General features: G+C 46.0%; 1 protein-coding gene across 1 annotated transcript in view; it reads left to right on the top strand.

Moving 5' to 3' along the window:
- CDH16 (cadherin 16) overlaps positions 1 to 22,199 on the top strand; it is a 212,665-nt gene that overhangs the window by 95,330 nt on the left and 95,136 nt on the right. The window contains exon 12 of the mRNA XM_056525592.1: positions 1,370 to 1,558. Coding sequence (XP_056381567.1) covers positions 1,370 to 1,558 — 189 coding nt within the window. The remainder of the gene's footprint in view (positions 1 to 1,369; positions 1,559 to 22,199) is intronic.

Here is a 22,199-nt window from a genome sequence, read left to right as displayed (position 1 = left end):
CTCCCCTTAAAAAAATACATTCTTGAAAAACAAAGGCGTATATACTGTACACCCCGCCATTCTACTTCACATTTTCTCCAATCTGTCAACACTGAGCTGGTATATAATTCCCTCCCTCCCTTTGTGGTCTAACAGATTTATCTTATCGTTTTCGGGGTAGCAGGGAAATGGTAGACAAATAGTTATAAAGACTATTTAAAGGGGTACCCCGGTGGAAATATATATATATTTTTTTAATCAACTGGTGCCAGAAAGTTAAACAGATTTGTAAATTACTTCTATTAAAAAATCTTAATCCTTCCAGTACTTTTTACCTGCTGAATACTACAGAGGAAATTTTCTTTTTGGAACACAGTGCTTTCTGCAGACATCATGACCACAGTGCTCTGCTGACACCTCTGTCCATTTTAAGAACTGTCCAGAGTAGGAGAAAATCCCCAAAGAAAACATATGCTGCTCTGGGCAGTTCCTAAAATGGATAGAGATGTCAGCAGAGAGCACTGTGGTCATGATATCAGCAGAGAGCCCTGTGTTCCAAAAAGAAAATAATTTCCTCTGTAGTATTCAGCAGCTAAGAAGTACTGGAAGGATTAAGATTTTTTTTATAGAAGTAATTTACAAATCTGTTTAACTTTCTGGCACCAAATGATAAAAAAAAAAGTTTTCCACTGGATTACCCCTTTTAAAAGGTTGCTTCATTTTGCATTCAGGAAACAAACAAGAAAAACATACTAGTGCAAATGTGTCCATACCCTTTAGGATAGATTGTATGGTTGTTTTCCCTTCTAATGGTCAGAGACTCAGAGATAATGTGGGGTATGTAATAATGATCAATTAACTGTTTGCTATCTGTGGTTTGGTTACACTATTTTTCCTTCAACATTAATCAAAGATTCTGTTTTTTTTTTTTTTTTTTTTTTTTTTATTGAATGTTTACACACATATACATATATATACAATAAACAAAAATACACACAAAGAAAACAAGAAATCATATCAATACAGCAAAATAAAGAGAAAAAGGGGGAAAAAATAACAAAAGAAAAGGAGGGAGCTATAAAACTTGATAGTCTAGTTATTCCTTATTGGAATTGCTAATTATTTTAATAATTTATTAACTAATTAGTTGGTTCTTTTGACCAATTTCCTCGGATTTAAGTCCTTGTTTAATCAAAGATTCTGATAATATTGTCATTTTGGTTTCTCTGGATGTCAGAGCTTATAGTCTGTTCTATTATTTGTTTGGAACAGTCAAAATGAGAGATGAAGCCTCACATAGGTCAGGTACATGCAGAGCCTAATACTGATATTCTAAAGAGCAGGCTATATGTCTAGTAGTTACCATATATCTGTATCTCCTTCTTCTTAGTTTCCACCCTATGTTGTGCCAGAGGACGCAGAGATTGGTGCAGTACTCGTAACACTGACTGTAACGGATCAGGATGAGGACCTAGAAAATAAACTGACAGCCTTTTTTATAGTATCTGGGAATGAAGACCAAACCTTTGGCCTCAGAGCTGATCAGGAACAAAACACGGTGTCCATTATCCTCAAACAGGTAAGCCATTTTTGTTATAAATTTTAATTGGACAGTATAAAAAGAAAACAATGAAAGGGCCCTGAAGAGCCTATTTGATATGTTATAAATAAAGTTTGTTGAAGAAAGTTTGCTTGTGCTCACCATTTGCCAACAATATTGCTGTACAGATTCCATTACATCACACACTATTCTCTCTTCAATAACATTTTTTCCCCAATAAATATGCAACTATTGGATTACACATGGAGGCATTGAAGCCATGCACTGTCTTCCCCCATGGGCATTGCCCCTGAAATTTTTCTATGTTTTTGTTACCTTCCTCCCTCCTTCTAGAATTATTATTGACTTTATAGGGTTCTGAGCAGAGACACCCTGCTCTCTGACTTCCATATTGTGATTGCCTGGGGGAGTAGGGTATATGGGGGTGTAGCTGTGCGGTTACTAAGGGTGCTTGCTTAACCCTTTCTATTCGTGATGACAGGGTGAGGGCTATTCTCTGTATGCTTGTCCTGCCGCCACCCTTCCCAAGAGCGATAGGGAGATAGTAAATAATTGATTGTCCATAACCGGAGATTTGCAGAAACTTGTTGGAACTTTTACTGAAGATTTTAGGCAATAATGAACAGGAACAGTCCATACAAAAGAGTCTATTAGAGCTTGACAAGTGGTTGGGACTTTGTGAGTCTATTGAGCTTAGGAAGATAATTGTTGCAGTGATCCACTGGATTTAGGGGTTTAGATTCAGTCCAGTAATCATGCTAGCTTTAGCGGAGATTGAGATGTTAACTCACGGTTTAGTTTAGGCTGAGGCCGGCAGGTTTCTGGCCTAGCTTGTCTTTGATAGTTGCGCAGATTCGTCCTGCTAGTCCGGCATCCACGAGAGCAGCAACCCAAGAGAGCGAACATTGGCTACAGCTCCCTTATATGGGCAGGGGCTGGACTAAAGCTCACTGGTCCATAACAACTGTCAATCTTCTGTACATAGAGTTATGGGTAATCATGTGACCCAAGGACCTCCAAAGGTCCTCCAACATACCATAAAGGAATTAACATAGTCACATGACCGAAGGTCCTGCGACGCTACCAAGGTAAGCATCAATATACATTATATTAAATATATACATTTAGACATTACAAAAGAGGTGACTAGTGGCTGTCCCACCTGAGGGACCCTACCTGAATGTAGGGACTCTGACTTTGGGGACCACCATACAAGGTACGGTATGCAATATGGTACCGGGACACCACAAACTCCCTTACTAAAGATAACTCTGCCTCGACGTCTGTCCCCTAAGACAGAGGGACGAAGTGAAGGTTGCTTTATAACAGTCTTGGTCATAACTTTTCAAATGTCCATTAGTCAGGCTGTATAAACACTACAAGATTATTTAACTTTTTAAGGTACAAACATATGCATGGGTAAACTCATGAACAGGATTACTTGGTTCATGAATTGAGTAACAGGATGACATTATTATACATGAGATACATCCTACTTGACATTTTTGAATCTCAGTAGACATTTTTGAATCTCACTAGACATTTTTTTTGCCATACTAGTTACCTGTTTAGTACACTGAGAGTTTTACTGGCTTGCCTGAGGCAATCTGCCAATAAACTAGCTACTAGGGTCCATTGGCTACACGCTCCTATCCCTAGAACACAACAGATAAACCTTACCTAAGTTACCTTTTTGATTACGTGTATTATTTTAGCGCGGAAGAGCACCTACTGGCCAGGCAGGGCATCTTGCACACGTAAGAGAAAGAAGAGAACAGTTAGTGTACATAACAGTGGCAGGAATTGGAAAATGACATAGGCTACAATTCCTAAAGCGTTTACTTGAGTGTGAGATGTTTTTGTTATTTGGTGTACTAAGTTTAAGTGAGGTAAGTACACTTGAGTGATTTGGTTGAGGTACTATGTGTACAGTACTACGTAAAAGGTCAGTCTTGGTACCTTAAGGGTAGTTTTCCCTGTGTAGACCTTTGAGACTGATGCAACACCACTTCTTGACTATCAGGAAACTCATCAAAAGACCATTCTCTAGAAACTTCAGTCCCTGAGGGACAAGCTTGAGGGCTGGAAACAGGAGTCATATCTTCTGCAGGAATGGTGTGACCCATGAGACTTGGTGAGTCCTGGAATACTTGGAGCTGTCACTGGAGTGCAACTGATGCTGGGCGAGGAGACCAAGGACGGTTGGACTGCAGCTGGACATGGTACGCCAAAGAACATTGCAGGCTGATGAGGGGAGAACAGGGGAACGTCCAGTGTAGGATGGATTCCCTCTCCTGGAACATACTCTCTCATTGGCCTTGCTTCTGGGGGAGCAGAAGGCGGCTCTGGCAAGTCATCCTTCAAACACAATTTCATCCTGTTTCGGTGGACCACTTGTGGTTGAAACCCCTCCTTCTGTACTTCGTAAACATCCATGTCGGGATATGGCATTGCCGTAATTGTGTAAGGCTCCGTCTCCCATAGAGAATCCAGCTTTTCTGAGCCACACTCTGTCTTCAAGTTGCAGTGGCAGAGCGGAGGCATGCCGATTGTAATCCTTTTGCTGCCTGTACTGAGCCTCGCCCATTTTCTTTTCCACAATGTCTATAGTTTCTTCGATCCTCCTTCGATGCTCAGAAACCTAATCTTGAGAGTTTTGAGGGGAGTTGTTGAAAGGTGCTTGTAACCCGAAGGCTCTATCTTTGGCCAGTTGGTCGTCATAAGGAAAAAAGGAGTGTACCCTGTGGGGCAGTGGATCGTATTGTTGTAGATCTCAAACAGTTCCGGTAGGAGTCGGGGCCACTCTTCGTGTTTGGAAATAGATGCTGCCCTTAGCATGTGGATGAACACTTGATTGATCCTCTTGCACAACCCATTCCCCTGAGGGTGATATGCAGTGGTCATAAGCTTCTTGCAATCATGGAACTGGCAGAGTTCTTGAAATAGCTGAGCCTCGAATGCAGTCCCTCGATCAATGAGGACCGATTCGGGACATGCCAAGGGTTGGACCCATTGACTGTAGAAGACTTGAGCAGCCGTTCTGGCGGTAAGATCCTTGACGAGTACAACGACCACCCACTTAGAATGATGGTCCACCATGGCCAGGGAATAGGTATATCTCAATTGGGTAGGGGATAAATTCCCGTGGTCCAGAGCAAACACTTTATTAAGCCTCTCAGTATGGATGGGGTGTAGAGGTGCTCTTGCGTCCTTGCAAGGATTCTTGGTGACATTACAGATGGTGCACTCGGCACACCACTTCTCAATATCTCCACACATGCCAACCCAATAGAACCATCTTCTGATAGTGACCTCGGTCTTGTGGACCCCAAAGTGTCCTGACTGGTCATGATAGGCATTAAGAACCATGGCTGTGTCCCTTCGAGGGACTAAGATCTGATGCAGGCATTCTCCGGAGTAGATAGTCCAAGAGATCAAGAGATCTCCCATGACCCTACTCTCATCTTGCAAGGTCTTCCAGGTATGCAGATCTTCGGGAACCTAAGGAGGCCCAGGTTCGTCACCTTCTTGAGCTGTCAGAGTACTCTGACTCACGAACCTCTGGAAAAAGGGCGGCATCTCCACATCTTCCCACGCATCTTCCACGGGGAAGTGGGAAGTTCCTCACTGGGAGCCATACGGGAGAGCACATCCGCATTGACATCGGTCTTCCCACTCCGATACTTGATGTTGAAGTAGTAGTTGGCCAATCTAGAGGCCCAGCGTTGTTCAATGGCTCCCAGCTTGGCAGTATTCAGGTGTGCCAATGGATTATTATCTGTGTAGACCGTAAAGGGGGTGGCTGCCAGATAATCCTTGAATTTTTCAGTGACCGCCCAGACCAAAGCAAGGAGTTCTAGCTTGAAAGAGCTATAGTTAGCATCATTCCTTTCTGCGCCCCGTAGGTGCCTACTGGCATAGGCTATAACTCTCTCCTTAACATCCTGTATTTGCGACAGAATGGCCCCCAAACCTTCAAAGCTGGCATCAGTGTACAGTCGGAATGGCTGGCTGTAGTCAGGATACGCTAGAATGGGGGGGTCAGTAAGGAGGCACTTCAGGGCCTGGAATACTATTGCCTGGTCTTCAGCCCACTGTATCGGGAGTCTTCCCTTGTAGTTTTCCTTCGCAACTCCCCATGACAGAGCAGTCAGAGGCCCATCAATTTGAGCGAAGGGAGGGATTAACCGCGTGTAGTAGCCAGCAAATCCCAAGATACTCTGTAAGACATGTACAGTTCTAGGCGTAGGCCAATCTTTCACAGCACTCACTTTATCAGGATCAGGTTGATCACCTTCAGCACTGACGACATGTCCAAGATAGTGGACTCTGGGTTTTAATACATGGCACTTGGAGGGCTTGACTTTAAGTCTATGTTGTATCAGGACTTGGAAGACTTCTCTGAGATGGTCCAGGTGTTCCTGGTATGTCCGAGAGTAGATAATTACATCATCCAGGTAAAGAAGAACACTTTGAAAGTTAAGGTGTCTAAGGCATCTCTCTATTAAACTTTGAAAGGTGGCCGGTGCGTTGCAAAGTCCAAAGGGCATGCTTTTAAATTCAAAGAGCCCCTTCGGGGTCACAAACGACATCTTCTCCCGATCTTCCTCGGCCATGGGTACCTGCCAGTATCCACTGGTCAGGTCTAGTGTAGAGAAATAGGCTGCAGATCCCAAAGCAGTGAGAGACTCTTCTATCCTAGGAAGAGGGTAGGCATCTTTGTGGGTTACATCATTTAACTTTCTGTAGTCCATACAAAATCGAATGGTTCCATCCTTCTTTTTAACAAGAACCAAAGGAGCCGCCCAGGGGCTCTGGCTCTCCCGAATGACATCAGCCTTCTTCATATCCTGCAGCATTTTCTTCACTGTCTGGTACATCCCAGGCGCGACTGGCCGATGCCTCTCTTTGATGGGAGGACTATCCCCAGTTAGGATCCGATGCTGGATCATCGTGGTCCGCCCAAAGTCGGTGGGGTGTTTACTGAAGGCTTCCTGGAATTGTTTAGCCACTTGGATGACTCCTCCAACCTGGTCCTGGGGAGTATCTTCGTCTCCTATCTGCAACTGAGTCCACCAGGGTTCCGCAGGGCCCTTGTCGGCAGCCTGAGCAGTCCACTGTCTAGCAACTTGTGGCTTTGACATCACGTCTCGGGAGTCAAGGTGATGTAGCTGAGCTACAGGAGTATACTTAGTTAGTCTGGTAGCGGTTTGGGATAGGTTAACCACTCGAACCGGGACTCCCATTTCTCACAGTTACAAGGCATCTAGCTGCGCGTACCAGGGGTTGCAGGGGTTCCAAGAGTGCCTGATAATCTTGGTTCTTCACCCCTGGTCTGACACGGCACCAAATAATATTCTCCGTCTGCAGGGTAACAGCCCGTATGTCTTGAATTCTCACCTGGCAGATCTCCCCTTGAGGGTTGACGAACTTCTGTTCAGCTTGGAGTTTCATGAGCTGGTGTTGCGCGGCTCGCTGGCCAGAGGGTGACATGTAGGGAAGAGAAGCATACAATGAGTTAACTATGTCATCAAAACAGTGTATCATGATGTTCATTCCTAAAATAAACTCAGCTGCATGTTTGTCACCAACACTAGTAACAATAACACCTTGTCCCCTAAGAACATGATTCCCTACTTGTACTGTGGGCTCCCAGTAGCCATGCCTGGGTACTGGTTTCCCATTTTCTGCAATCACCCTAAAGTCTACATCATTAGGTTCGCATAACATTTTAGGACCCAAATATTTGTAAAACCCCCCTTTAGGAATAGTGGACACTTGGAACCCAGTGTCGATCAAAGCCTGCAATTTAATCCCTTCTACCACAATTTGCACATAGGGGCAGGGGGGCAACATACATCGATAGTCCTATTTTAGTGCTGGTTGATCCTGGACCTTCAATGACTACACCTTGGGTGCGGTCCTCGACCCCAGGGGATGCCCGTTTAAAGCCCAACATTAGCTCTTCCAGTGTCCGGTCTTATTACAATAACTACAGACAGGTCGTGGAGTCCCAGGTGGCCTCACGGGGGGAGTACTAGGTGGCCTGGCAGGGTGAGGGGCAGGCTTTTTAGGTGGAGGTGAGTTAGTTCTGCCTACCATCTCTTTAAAGGCTTTGGTCAACTGATCAATGTCCTGCAGCACATGTTTTAAATCAGTAGCCCAGGGACTAAAGGGAGTCGAGACAGTCGCAGGCTGACGAGTGGTTGTGGTCGGGGCCCAGGCTCCCAGTGAGTCTGCAGAGGGGGGCCTAACTTCTTCCGCCTCGTGCCCTGACTCAATGACTTTAATGGCTAACCTCTTGAAGGCTGGGAAAGCCATATCGGGGTTCTGTGCTGCCAGCATCCTAAGTTGGGCCTTATCCCACTTATTCTGTGAGCCATCTATGAACCGGTCCATAAGCACCGTTACCCTGATCGGGTGTAATACCATCTAGCTTTTGTACTGCTTCTAAAGCGTTCTGCAGGGCAACAGCATAAGTCCGAAGAGTCTCACCTGGCTTCTGACGTCGCTCATACAGTCTCAGACGTACCTCAGAGGGGGAGTGAGACTCGAACACTTGATAGAGCCCCTCAAAGATTTTCTCTACTGTAGCCTTGTCGGCCAGTGGCCAGGTGCGTACCTCCTCTAATGCAGGCCCTTGCAACTGCCCTGTAAGTAACTGCACCTGTTGATGAGGGGGGGGAAAGCATTAAAACCAAAGAGGCTGTATATCTTCTCCTTGAAGTCATTCAATGTAAAAGGGTCACCGTTGTAGTTTGGAAGGACGGGATTTCCCAGGAAGACAGGTGCGGCAGCAGGGGTTCCTGAGATGAGTGCAGCAGCTGGAGGTGAATCAGGTTGAACTTGTCCTGCTGACTGTGCTGGTCCTGCTGATGAAACCACCGGAGCACCACCATCTTGCTGAATAGGGGGTGCAGGTGCTGGAACAGGCATTAGAGCAGGTTCTGGAGGTGGAGCAGGTCCTAGAAACGGTCTTAGGGCTGCCAGATCCGTCATTTTGGCAAACAGAGATGACCTTTTAAATGAAGCTCGGGAACGTCGGTCCCTTTAAGAGACGCAGCTGTTCTTTAATCTGGAACTTGAGTGCGTAGATCTGAAACTTGAGAGCGCTGATCTGGAAATTGAGTGCGTTGAACTGGAACTTGAGTGCAAAGATCGGGAGTTGGAGTGAGTCAAGACAAGATCTTAAAGGGTACCTCTCATCAAATAAACTTTTGATATATTTTAGATTAATGAATGTTGAATAACTTTGCAATAGCATGTTAATGAAAAATATGCTTCTTTCTATTGTATTTTTCCCGATCAGTCCTGTCAGCAAGCATTTATGACTCATGCTGGAGTCCTAAACACTCAGAGCTGCCAGCCTGCTTTGTTCACAGCCAAACAGGCTGTGAACAAAGCAGGCTGGCAGCTCTGAGTGTTCTCCTTTGTGAACAAAGCAGACTGGCAGCTTGTAGTGTTTAGGACTCCAGCATGAGTCTGAAATGCTTGCTGCCAGGACTGGTAGGGAGACCCCTAGTGGTCATTTCTTCAAAGTGGAAAATTAAATAGAAAGAAGCATATTTTTTAATAACATGCAATTGTGAAGTTATTCTGTATACATTAATCTATAATATATAAAAAGTTTTTTTGATGAGAGGTACCCTTTAACTTAGCGATCTGGTACTTCAGGGTTTTATACTGTGCTGGCTCTCTAAAGCTTTCAGTCCTCTGCAGCAGCTTTGAAAAATGTCACCCCCTTTCTTTGTACTTGTACCTCATTTCTACAGTCTAGTGCTCTTCTGTGTAGACGGCAGCCTCTGCTTCTTCCCCTATTAGTGGTGTGAGACAGAAAAAGGTGGTGCACATTCAGTAATACAGCAGGCTGCAGTGTTAAGGAAGCTTCCTTTGCTCCTCTTAGGACAGTGCTGGGGGACTTTGGAGGTGCAGAGGGGCAGCAATAAAAACTAGGAGAAGCTGAGTGCAAAGCCTGGGGAAAAAAAATCCCATGTGCACTCCATGTAACAACTTCCGTGCAACCATCTCTCTAATAGAGGAGCAGTGCTGTACTGTTCTGAGATACTGTCCCTCTACTCTACTGCCAGCTCAGGAACTTACCTGCGATACTTCTCCTTCTCTCCTCCTCCACCTCCAAAACATGCCGTATTTACTAGCAAGTGCAGTGAGAGGCAAGGGAGAGGAATTGAAAAAAAAAAAAAAAACTACTTCTGTCTGCTGCTGTTGCCACCCCCCAGAAGAGGCCACCCTAGATTCTGACCCTCCAGGAAAATATGGCCCTGCTTATACTGTAATTGCAGAATATGTCCAGTAGTTGCTCCAATCCATTTTTTCCTCTAATAAAAGCTCTGATGTCCCAAATATTATTTGCGACCTTTCCAATAACCACAAGAGGCTTTGGTGTCAGGCGTTGGCTGTAGATTACGTGTCCATCAGTGAGAAAAACACTCGTCCCATGGTGTCACAATTCCTTGAATCTTCTTTTCAGAAACATGTGATACAACTAATAGTTCAGGTTGTAGTAATGAGCTGCCTTGATCTGGGCTGCACTTTATGACATGAAGCTGGCAAGGATCTTTGTGTGAACCGGAGTTTCAAAAGGATCTTAATGAAAAGTACGTTTTCGCTTTGGCTTCCTGAGAAGTGACTGCAAATTGATCACGGCAGGGAATGAGGTTCCTTGGTAGCCACATCACAGTGAGTCAGCCCTGTCACAGGAACTTTCACTACAGACGTCATCGGGTATGACGAGTGTCCCCAGATCAGTATAATAGCCTTTTCTCCGGGGACATGGACGATATGTGTCTCAGCGTTAGAACATAATGAAAAGATTCATATAACAAAATCAAATCAAACCCTTACTGTGTATATGAAACAAGGAAATGTGGAAGCAACGTGACAAGTGATATGCAACAAATATAGAAGGGACTTGTTTATATATGCAAGTGAGGCTGGGTAATATAGCCTAAGCCTAAAATATTGTTGTTTTTTTTTCAAAACTTAGGATTGTTCTTAATTTTAATCTTGATTTTTTTGTTTTTTTTTGTTTAGCTTCTTTATTTTTTTGGTAAACAAGTTAAAAATAAGTAAAAGTGCCTGCATCTTTAAGGGAGCAGCCATTTTTTGTTTTTTTCTTCTTGCCCTCTAATAGCAATAAAACATTTTATTTATAAAAAAAAAAAAAAAAAAGGCACATATAAGCATGCATACCCTTTACTAGTGTTTTATACTCTGCCTGTTTATTCTGTTCTCCTCACCATTGCCAGTACCTGACTATCCCTTTGCCTTATAATCGTGTACTTCCTTGCTCCCACTGTTTCTTACCTTGCCTGCCTTACATTTATGTTGGTTTGTCTTTTTGTTTGTCTGTTCTGAGCTGGATCTACTCTACGTGTGTGTTTAACTTTCTGGAGCCAGTTGATCTAAAAAAAAAAGTTTTTTCCTGGAATTCCCCTTTAACCCCTTAAGGACGCAGGACGTAAATGTACGTCCTGGTGCGGTGGTACTTAACGCACCAGGACGTACATTTACGTCCTAAGCATAACTGCGGGCATCGGAGCGATGCCCGTGTCATGCGCGGCTGATCCCGGCTGCTGATTGCAGCCAGGGACCCGCTGGCAATGGCCGACGCCCGTGATCTTGCGGGCGTCCGCCATTAACCCCTCAGGTGCCGGGATCAATACAGATCCCGGCATCTGCGGCAGTGCGCGATTTGAATGAATGATCGGATCGCCCGCAGCGCTGCTGCGGGGATCCGATCATTCATAACGCCGCACGGAGGTCCCCTCTCCTTCCTCCGTGCGGCTCCCGGCGTCTCCTGCTTTGGTCTGTGATCGAGCAGACCAGAGCAGAAGATGACCGAAAACACTGATCTGTTCTATGTCCTATACATAGAACAGATCAGTATTAGCAATCATGGTATTGCTATGAATAGTCCCCTATGGGGACTATTCAAGTGTAAAAAAAAATGTAAAAAAAATGTAAAAGTAAAAAAAAAGTGAAAAATCCCATCCCCCAATAAAAAAGTTAAACGTCCGTTTTTTCCTATTTTACCCCCAAAAAGCGTAAAATTTTTTTTTATAGACATATTTGGTATCGCCGCGTGTGTAAATGTCCGAACTATTAAAATAAAATGTTAATGATCCCGTACGGTTAACGGCGTGAACGAAAAAAAAAAAGTCAAAAATTCCTACTTTTTTAATACATTTTATTAAAAAAAAATTATAAAAAATGTATTAAAAGTTTTTTATATGTAAATGTGGTATAAAAAAAAATAACAGATCATGGCGCAAAAAATGAGCCCCCATACCGCCGCTTATACGGAAAAATAAAAAAGTTATAGGTCATCAAAATAAAGGGATTATAAACGTACTAATTTGGTTAAAAAGTTTGTGATTTTTTTTAAGCGCAACAATAATATAAAAGTATGTAATAATGGGTATCATTTTAATCGTATTGACCCTCAGAATAAAGAACACACGTCATTTTTACCATAAATTGTACGGCGTGAAAACGAAACCTTCCAAAATTAGCAAAATTGCGTTTTTTGTTTTAATTTCCCCACAAAAATAGTGTTTTTTGGTTGCGCCATACATTTTATGATATAATGAGTTATGTCATTACAAAGGACAACTGGTCGCGCAAAAAACAAGCCCTCATACTAGTCTGTGGATGAAAATATAAAAGAGTTATGATTTTTAGAAGGCGAGGAGGAAAAAATGAAAACGTAAAAATTTAATTGTCTGAGTCCTTAAGGCCAAAATGGGCTGAGTCCTTAAGGGGTTAAGTGTAGTGTCCCAGCACCAATAGCTGTCCTGTGGCTTTGGACTGTTTCAGGCAACTTGGCAGCACAAGGTGTTGGGCCCATCAAAACTCCTACTGTTATATCAAATACAAACCTACATAAGTAAGACCACAAATGCAAAGATGTCCCAAACTAAAGGGTAGACAGGCCTACAACATACAAAACCTACATAATTCAACTCCAATGAGTTCTAACAAGTAATATACACACAATGGAGAAGATAATATTCAATTTTATTAGGTACAAAATATATAAAACAAAGACCAGCAATAGAAATCCCACACCATAAAAACATGTACGACACAGACACTTTAAAACAAGTGGTGGGACACAAGAAGGACAATGTGTGTGTGTGTGTGTGTGTGTGTGTATATATGTATGTATATATATAATATATGATGGTATAAACACTGATAGATATGGTATTACATCACTAAATGGTCATGCACATTATTAAGAGCTACCGTATATACTCGAGTATAAGCCGAGTTTTTCAGCACAATTTTTCGATTTTTATACTCAAGTGAACTCTCCGCCCTCAGTGGTCTTCAACCTGCGGACCTCCAGATGTTTCAAAACTACAACTCTCAGCAAGCCCGGACAGCCATCGGCTGTCCGGGCTTGCTGGGAGTTGTAGTTTTGAAACATCTGGAGGTCCGCAGGTTGAAGACCACTGCGGCCTTCAACATCATCCAGCTCCCCCGCCCCCCTCATCCCATTTAGTTCTGTACTCACCTCCGCTCGGCGGGACGTTCGGGTGCACTGGTCCGGGCCATCTGTGCTGCAGGGACCATCCGGTGCGGAGGGATAGTCGTTCCGGGCTGTCCATCTTCATCGGGCGGGCCTCTTCTCCGCGCTTCGGGCCCGGCCCTGGAATAGTCACGTTGCCTTGACGACGACGCACAGGGACGTTCATGAGTAACGTCCCTGTGCGTCATTGTCAAGGCAATGTCTCTATTCCAGGCCCGAAGCACGGAGAAGAGGCCCCCCGGTGAAGATGGACAGCCCGGAACGACTATCCCTTCGCACCGGACGATCCCTGCAGCACAGATGGCCCGGACCAGCGCACCCGAACGTCCCGCCGAGCGGAGGTGAGTACAGAACTAAAGGGGGTGAGAGGGGGGGCTGGATGATGTCAAAGGCCGCAGTGGTCTTCAACCTGCGGTCCTCCAGATTTTTCAAAACTACAACTCCCAGCAAGCCCGGACCGACGATGGCTGCCCGGGCTTGCTGGGAGTTGTAGTTTTGAAACGTCTGGAGGTCCGCAGGTTGAAGACCACTGTATCAGACATTGACAAGCGGTGATGATGAAGGGGTGGGGGGGGGCTAATGACGTGGTGATGATGAAGGGGGGGTGTGATGATGACAAGGGGATAATGAAGGGGGGTGTGGAATGATGACAAGGGGATGATGAATGGGGGTTTGTGGAATGATGACAAGGGGATGATGAAGGGGGGGGTGTGGGATGATAAGGGGATGATGAAGGGGGGTTTGGGATGATAAGGGGATGATGACAGGAGGTGATGATGAAGGGGGGATGGGATGATGACGGGGGGGATGATGACAGGCGGTGATGATGAAGGGGGGAATGATGACAGGGATATGATGATGAGGGTGTTAATGACTGGGGTTTGGATGATGACAGGGGGGATGATGTATTTCCCACCCTAGGCTTATAGTCGAGTCAATAACTTTTCCTGGGTTTTTGGGGTGAAATTAGGGGCCTCGGCTTATATTCGGGTCAGCTTATATACGGTAGTATAGATCAGAGCAGGTATCTGTATCTCTAGTATATTTATATAATTAATAGACTCAGATCAGTACATAAAACCCCGCTCTTGTTCACTGGGTATTACAATGACCCTATATTCAAGGCATATATACATGTACTATATTCCTTATATATTAAATATACTGGGTATTACAATGACCTTATATTCAGGGCATATATACTGTACATGTACTATATTCATTAAACATACAGTGCTGAATTGAAACCAAATGACAATATGAGCCCATATGAGACAGCTCTGCAAAATAATACTGACCAAGATAGCTGACACGTCCAACTCTGGTGTTCCCCCCCCCCCTCACACTCCAACGCGTTTCTCTCAGCTTCGTCCGGGAATGATCAAATATGTTCGTACTTTATTGCAAAGTAATATATTTTTATTATTATATTATTATTTGTATATATGTTATTCCTGTGTTACTGTACCTTTAACCTCTTAAGGACGCAGGGCGTACCTGTACGCCCTGCGCCCGGTCCCGGTGTTTAAAACGTGACCCCGCATCACACCTGGTCGGTCCCGGCTGCTATTCATAGCTGGAACCCTGGGCTAATAGCGCGCGGCACCGATCGCTGTGCCGAGCGCTATGAACCCTTCAGACGCGGCGATCAAAATTGATCGCCACGCTGAAAATTAAAGTAAGTGCTTCCCGGCAGCTCAGTCGGGCTGATCGGGACTATCGCGATAAAATTGCGATGTCCGGATCAGCTAGGACGCGAGTAGAGGTCCCCTTACCTTGCTCCGTCGCGTCTGATCGGCTTTGGTTGCTCCAAGTCTGAGCTACAGGCTTGAGCAATCGAACCCCTATCTCACTGATCCATGCAAAGCTATGGCTTTGCAGGGATCAGGGTAAAAGATCAGTGTGTGCAGTGTTATAGCCCCCTATGGGAGCTATAACACTGCAAAAAAAGTGAAAAAAAAAAAAAGTTAACAGTTAAAGTTAATAAAAGTTTGAATCACCCCCCCCCCCTTTTCCCATAAAAAAAAATGTGTAAATAAAAATAAACATGTGGTATCACCGCGTGCGTAAATGTCCGAACTATAAAAATATATAGTTAATTAAACCGCACGGTTAATTGTGTACTCGCAAAAAAATTCCAAAGTCCAAAATAGCGTATTTTTGGTCACTTTTTATATAATAAAAAAATGAATAAAAAGCGATCAAAAAGTCCGATCAATGCAAAATATGGTCCCAATAAAAACTTCAGAACACAGCGCAAAAAGTGAGCCCGTACGCTGGCCCGTACGCGGAAAAATAAAAGTTATAGGGGTCAGAAGATGACCATTTTAAACGTATACATTTTCCTGCATGTAGTTATGATTTTTTTCAGAAGTACAACAAATCAAACCTATATAAGTAGGATATCATTTTAACTGTATGGACCTACAGAATAAAGATAAGGTGTCATTTTTACAAAAAAATGCACTGCGTAGAAGCGGAAGCCCCCAAAATTTACAAAATGTTCAATTTTGTCGCAAAATGAATTTTTTTCCGTTTCGCCATGGATTTTTTTTGGTAAAATGACTAATGTCACTGCAAAGTAGAATTGGTGGTGCAAAAAATAAGCCATAACATGGATTTTTATGTGCAAAATTGAAAGCAATATGATTTTTAGAAGGTGATGAGGAAAAAATGAAAATGAAAAAACGGAAAAACGCTGAGTCCTTAAGGGGTCAAGAGTGAGCAGTGAACCCCATGTGACCCTGCCTGCCAATGGGAACCCCTAAAATCTCCCCTATGTAGTGTAGTGGGGGAGGAGTTGCCTCTGTTCCAGTTCCAATCAGTCTAGACCAGCCTGAGCTACAGTTAGGTTCAGCTGTGTGTGTGCGTTGTGTGCTCCATGGGAAGGCCTAGTCCAAATCTACTTCTTCTGGTCCTCTTGCAAGAATCTCCCGTACGGTGGAAGTTCATGCCCTGCCTGAGAAGGCTTCAATACCTTGACAGGACCCTACCTGAGCACCTAGCTCAGTAAAGACAGTTATTCGTAACCTCACGTTGGTATGTTCATTTATTCCCTGTGTCTGGCCCAGGAGAAGCTGTCTCCAACCTTTGACCATGTATAGGATTTAATGCATTATGATTTTTAGAAGGGGAATTTAATGCATTATGATTTTTAGAAGGGGAGGAGGAAAAAACTAAAGTGCAAAAACGAAAATTACTTTGAGTCCTTAAGGGGTTAATGAATCAGATGAATCCTATAACAGGATTTTTACTAAAGACCAGCTAGTTAAACGCTGGTCTTAGTAAACTCCCCTCATTGTTTTGTGTTTGTGCGGTGTCCCGGTACCGTATTTCATACTGTACCTTTGTAGAGGTCCCCATAGTCAGAGTCCCTAGGAACGTCGGGGTCCCTCTTCTATAGTTATCCCCTTGACACCCCTTAGTTTATATTTGTATAGAAATTCATATAAGTATAAATATGTATATATTCAAATGCCTACCCGTACAGCGTAGCAGGACCTGCGGGTCATGTGATTAGGTTTAGAACTCTATGGTTTTGCTAAAGGACCTTTGGTGGTTCTCATGACGTGTTCACCGACAATACAATATAACGGTGAGTGACAGTTGTTAAGGACCAATCCAAAACGGCCAGCACCTGTCCATATAAGGGAGCTGCGCCATCTTGATCGCTCTCTTGGGATGCTGATTCTGGAAGAGGTAGGACCTCCGCAGCTTACAAGACAATTTACTAGGCCAAAGCCTTGAGGCCTCGGCCTATATCAAAGCGGTTATATTAAGCAATTCCCTGCTACTCCCCGCAAGATCCCTGGACCTAAACGCACCCTTAAATCCAGCGGATCTATGCTACAAAATCTCTGAGAAGCTAAATTGAGCTTATCTGATCCCAACCAACTGTCAATCGCTGCTCAGCTATATCTATAGAGACTCTGTTATCTGGACTGTTACTATTGCTGCATGTACAGAAATTCTTCAGTAAAAGTTCCTGCAAGTTTTCAGTTAACAATGGTTGTGGACAATCCTTTATTCTACATTCACCTATTGCTCTTGGGAAGGGTGGCAATAGGCCTATCAAGATTACAGAATGTAACCCTCACCCTGGCGTCACGAGTGACAAGGGTTACCAGTGCCCTTTATTATTCTGAACAGCAACACCCTAACTACCCTACACCCCTCAAGGCTTTATCCCCAGGCCCGGACTGGCCTAGCGGGATACCGGGAATTTTCCTGGGGTCGCTTTGCAGGGATTAACGTACGGGCACCAGACCCCTACATTAAAATAGACCCAGCGGCCTGCACAGGCGGCCTGCATAGGCCACCCGGCACCCATAAATATCTTAACAGAAGAAGAGGGCCGGCCCTGGACTGTCCCAGGCCAGTCCTGCTTCTTACTTACGGCCCTGGGTTCAGGCCCGGCTCTATAACTAGGCGGACCAAGCGCCCGCTTAGGGGCGGCCAGGTCCGCAGTCCGATGGGGGGGGGGACTTGCGGAAAATTTGCCGCCCGCTCCGGTCTGTGTCCGCCCGCTCTGTCTGCCTGTCCGCTCTGTCCCCCCCCCCCCCGCTTCTCCGTAGCCCTGGGAACGCAGGGGAGTCACGTGCAATGTCATTCCCCCTGCGTCTTCACGCCGTGAAGCTGGGAGCCCGGCACTGCTGCTGAGCGCGGGACGGATCTGCGTCTTGATTAAGGTAAGTGTAAGGTCAGGGGGGGTGTTGTATATGCATTATTGATGGGGGGGGGAGGCTGGGGGTGACGAACAAGGAGGAAGGGGTGAATAATTATGATTGATGGGTGGATGCTGGGGGGGTTAGGACCAAGGATGAGGAGGGGGGGGGGGGGGGTGTATATTTATGATTGATGGGGGGGAGGCTGGGGGGTTAGGTCCAAGGATGAGGGGGGTGTATATTTATAATTAATGGGGGGGGGAGACTGGGGGTTAGGACCAAGGATGAGGGGAGGGGTATATATTTATGATTGAAGGGGGGAGGCTGGGGGGTGTTGGTGAGGATAACAAGGATGGGGGGGTTTGGGGAGGTGTGAGGCTGAGGAAACCAAGGATAAGGGGGGAGGTGTATATGCATGATTAATAGATGCGGGGTCCAAAGAATATGGGATAAGTTATAGATTGTGGGGGGGTCCGAGTGCTGGGACCCCCGTGATCTCTAGTACGGGCCTTGGCAGTCTGCTGGAAAAGAGGTATGTCGACCCGCACGAAGTGTCGGCCGACACACCCCTCCGTATACTCCATAGAGATACATGGAGGGAGCGTGCCGACCATGGCTTCCTGTGGGGTCAGACGTCGGCTTCTGGCATACTGACTGGGCCCCCATGCAGGAGATCGTGGGGGGTCTCAATGCTTGGACCCCCCGCAATCTATAACTTATCCCCTATCCAAAGGCTAATCCAAAGGCTAATCCAAAGACTAATGGCAGTATTATGTTTAGGACACAGTGCATGGCAGTATTATATTCAGGGCACAGTGTATGGCAGAATTATATTCAGGGCCCAGTGCATGGCAGTATTATATTCAGGGCGCAGTGCATGGCAGTATTATATTCACGGCGCAGTGTATGGCAGCATTATATTCAGGGCGCAGTGTATGGCAGCATTATATTCAGGGCGCAGTGTATGGCAGCATTATATTCAGGGTGCAGTGTATGGCAGCATTATATTCGGGGTGCAGTGTATGGCAGTATTATATTCGGGGCGCAGTGTATGGCAGTATTGTATTCGGGGCGCAGTGTATGGTAGTATTATATTCGGGGCGCAGTGTATGGCAGTATTATATTCGGGGCGCATTGTATGGCAGTATTATATTCAGGGCGCAGTGTATGGCAGTATTATATTCAGGGCGCAGTGTATGGCAGTATTATATTCAGGGCGCAGTGTATGGCAGTATTATATTCAGGGCGCAGTGTATGCCAGTATTCTATTCAGGGCTCAGTGTATGGCTGTATTATATTCAGTGGGTACAGTGTGTGGCAGTATTATATTTAGGACACAGTATCTGGCAGTATTATAATGATTATTGTCGGAGGATGAGGATCTGCTGACATAGTGAGGAGACAATGAAGTTTGGGCCTCAGACTCTGCAGAGAAGATGGAGCTGGAAGAAGACCTGGCGTCTGGACCAGAGGAAAAGGAACGACAACAGAGAAGACATCACTCAGGTCAGTGATATCATTGTGTATTCTCCTGACTGTCCCATCACTGCTGTAATTTGTAAGTTCTGCAGTGATGATGGGCACACTGTACTCCAATCTGTGGCCTTCAGCTGTTACAAAACTGCATACCATAATGCCTGAGGCTCCAGACATGATGGGAGTTGTAGCTTTGCAACAGCTGGAGAGCAACTTGAAGCAAGGTGATTGGTGGAGGTCCCAGCATTCAGACCCCACCAAAAAAAAAAATGGACTGCTTATTTTTAAATGTCAGAGTGTATGTTTGGTCCCAGTCCAAACCCCCTTAAAAAAAGTCACAAATTTAAGCCAGGTCAGACCTGGCTTACAAAACGTACTGTAGCATTTTAAAAAAGGTGCACAAAAAGTCGCAAACTGCTACTTTTTGTACAACTTTTTGTGAAGCTCCGCTCCAAGGCCATCTACCCGCATCTACCTCCCAACTGGCTAGCTGGTAGAACTACAACTCATAGCATGTCCTCACTGTAAGAACATGCTGGGAGTTTTGTCTTCCAACAGCTAGCTGGCAGGTGGGAGATGGGGGGGGGGGGGGTGTAGCTTTGTTTTTCTACTTGAGGATTGGGGGGGGGAGGTGACGTGACCTCACATCTAAGTGCAGTAGCCCACCATGTCGGAGTTCACTGTGCCACCGAGAAGTGCGCCCGCCGCCCTGCTCTCTCTCGTACAGGCCCTGCTTGTCCTCAGGTACAGATCCCTACTTGTCCTCCATGTAAAGAGCCCTGCTTGTCCTCCATGTAAAGAGCCCTGCTTGTTCTCCATGTAAAGAGCCCTACTTGTTGTCAGTGTACGGAGCCCTGCTAGTTGTCAGTGTACGGAGCCCTGCTAGTTGTCAGTGTACGGAGCCCTGCTTGTCCTCAGTGTACAGAGCCCTGCTTGTCCTCAGTGTACAGAGCCCTGCTTGTCCTCAGTGTACGGAGCCCTGCTTGTCCTCAGTGTACGGTGCCCCGCTTGTCCTCAGTGTACGGAGCCCCGCTTGTCCTCAGTGTACGGAGCCCCGCTTGTCCTCAGTGTACGGAGCCCCGCTTGTCCTCAGTGTACGGAGCCCCGTTTGTCCTCAGTGTACGGAGCCCTGCTTGTCCACAGTGTACTGAGCCCCGCTTGTCCTCAGTGACTGCACCTAATGTGGGGAGCTATACTGCACCTAATGAGCCCTGCTTGTCCTCAGTGACTGCACCTAATGTGGGGAGCTATACTGCACCTAATGCGGGGAACTGTACTGTACCTAATGAGCCCTGCTTGTCCTCAGTGTACGGAGCCCCGCTTGTCCTCAGTGTACAGAGCCCCGCTTGTCCTCAGTGTACAGAGCCCTGCTTGTCCTCAGTGACTGCACCTAATGTGGAGAGCTATACTGCACCTAATGTGGGGAACTGTACTGTACCTAATGTGGGGGGACTATACTGCACCTAGTGTGGGGGAACTATGCTGCACCTAGTGTGGGGGAACTATGCTGCACCTAGTGTGGGGGAACTATGCTGCACCTAGTGTGGGGGAACTATGCTGTACCTAATGTGGGGGAAATATACTGCACCTAATGTGGGGAAACTATACTATTTTTGCTCTTTATATATGTCTTATCTATAAATAAGGCACTCTTCAAATATGCTTTAAAATGCATGATTTTACCTTTTATGAAGAAGAAAATGATGACGCACTGGTATAATGACACAACACTATGGGGCTGGTATGTAATTTTTTTCCAGGGCTGGTTTTCACGCCCAGTCCGGCCCTGTTTATCCCCCAAGGTTACCACAAAGCCTTTTTGGCATCACAAACCGGATTCGGGTGTGTGCCTGCTGCTGTTGCCGCTAGTGAAATTGTACTCCCCCCCCCCCCCCCCCCCCACCTGAAAGTAACGGACTTTGTTCATGTGTCGCAGACCGCATTACAGTGTACAGGAGAGGTGCGTGTAGTGCGAATTACAAGGGGGCCAGGCGAAAAGTAAGGGGGGAGGCGAAGATTTATTTGCTGCAATGTGTAAACTGCGAAACAAATTCATGCTACGATCCTCTGGTCCGGTCAGCACGGGAGGAGTTAACCTGCTGCCGGAGAAGCGCGCAAAGAAGTCCCGCGCTGCGCCACGACCCACCCCTGGGCGTGGCTGCCAAGTTGCTGTGTCGCAAGCGAAAGGGAACTTGGAAACAGAGGAGGAGTTTCTGGGAGGACCGGAAGTCGGGGCTGCACCGATGACGTCCTTCCTGCCGGCCGCCATTTTGGGGAAGCCCAATATAAAAGACACCATGCACAGCGACCTCTTCAGTCTGCACAAGGAGCCAGAGAGTAAAGACATGGCGGAGAGCAGCGTTCCACGTGGTGAGAACAGCAAAATGGCGCCAGAACACCGGAAAGTTGTGGCAGTCGCAGCCCGACTTTTCCAAGAACTTGCTGACCGTCTGCAGCGGTTGTCATTAGACGAAGAGGGGGCCTGCAATCTTCCCCCACTGCCTGATGATGATGACGATTGGCCAGACACACTTCCAGCGGAGAGCGCAGGGACACCTGGAGGTGCATCGCCGGTGAGATTGTCTCCTCACCACAGAACTTGGGGCTCGTGGGCTGAGATCCCATCGGAGGAATCTGCAGTGAGTACCCCGCCAGAGGCGGCCTTTTCTTCCTCCTCCAGCTCTGAAGCTGAAATACCCTTATCCAGATTGCCAAGTGCACGACCATGCTCACCAGATTTGACCCAGTGGATTTTAGGGGACGAGCCAGGACTCAGAGTATATGCACGTGGTTCTACAACCCATACCTGGGAAGCCACTCCCACCAGTTCCAGCCGCACAAAGGGAAAGGGCCCGTCAAGAAGCCAAGCTGGCTGAGTTGATGGACAAATTAAAGGCCCGACACAGAGAACTGTACGCCCCTAAGCATGTGCATTTGCCTCCTGAGGAAAGAATTTGTTACCAGG

This window comes from Hyla sarda, chromosome 6 (assembly GCF_029499605.1).
Source record: "Hyla sarda isolate aHylSar1 chromosome 6, aHylSar1.hap1, whole genome shotgun sequence".
Classification (NCBI taxonomy): Eukaryota; Metazoa; Chordata; class Amphibia; order Anura; family Hylidae; genus Hyla; species Hyla sarda.
This window is presented reverse-complemented; position numbering and strand designations above follow the sequence as displayed.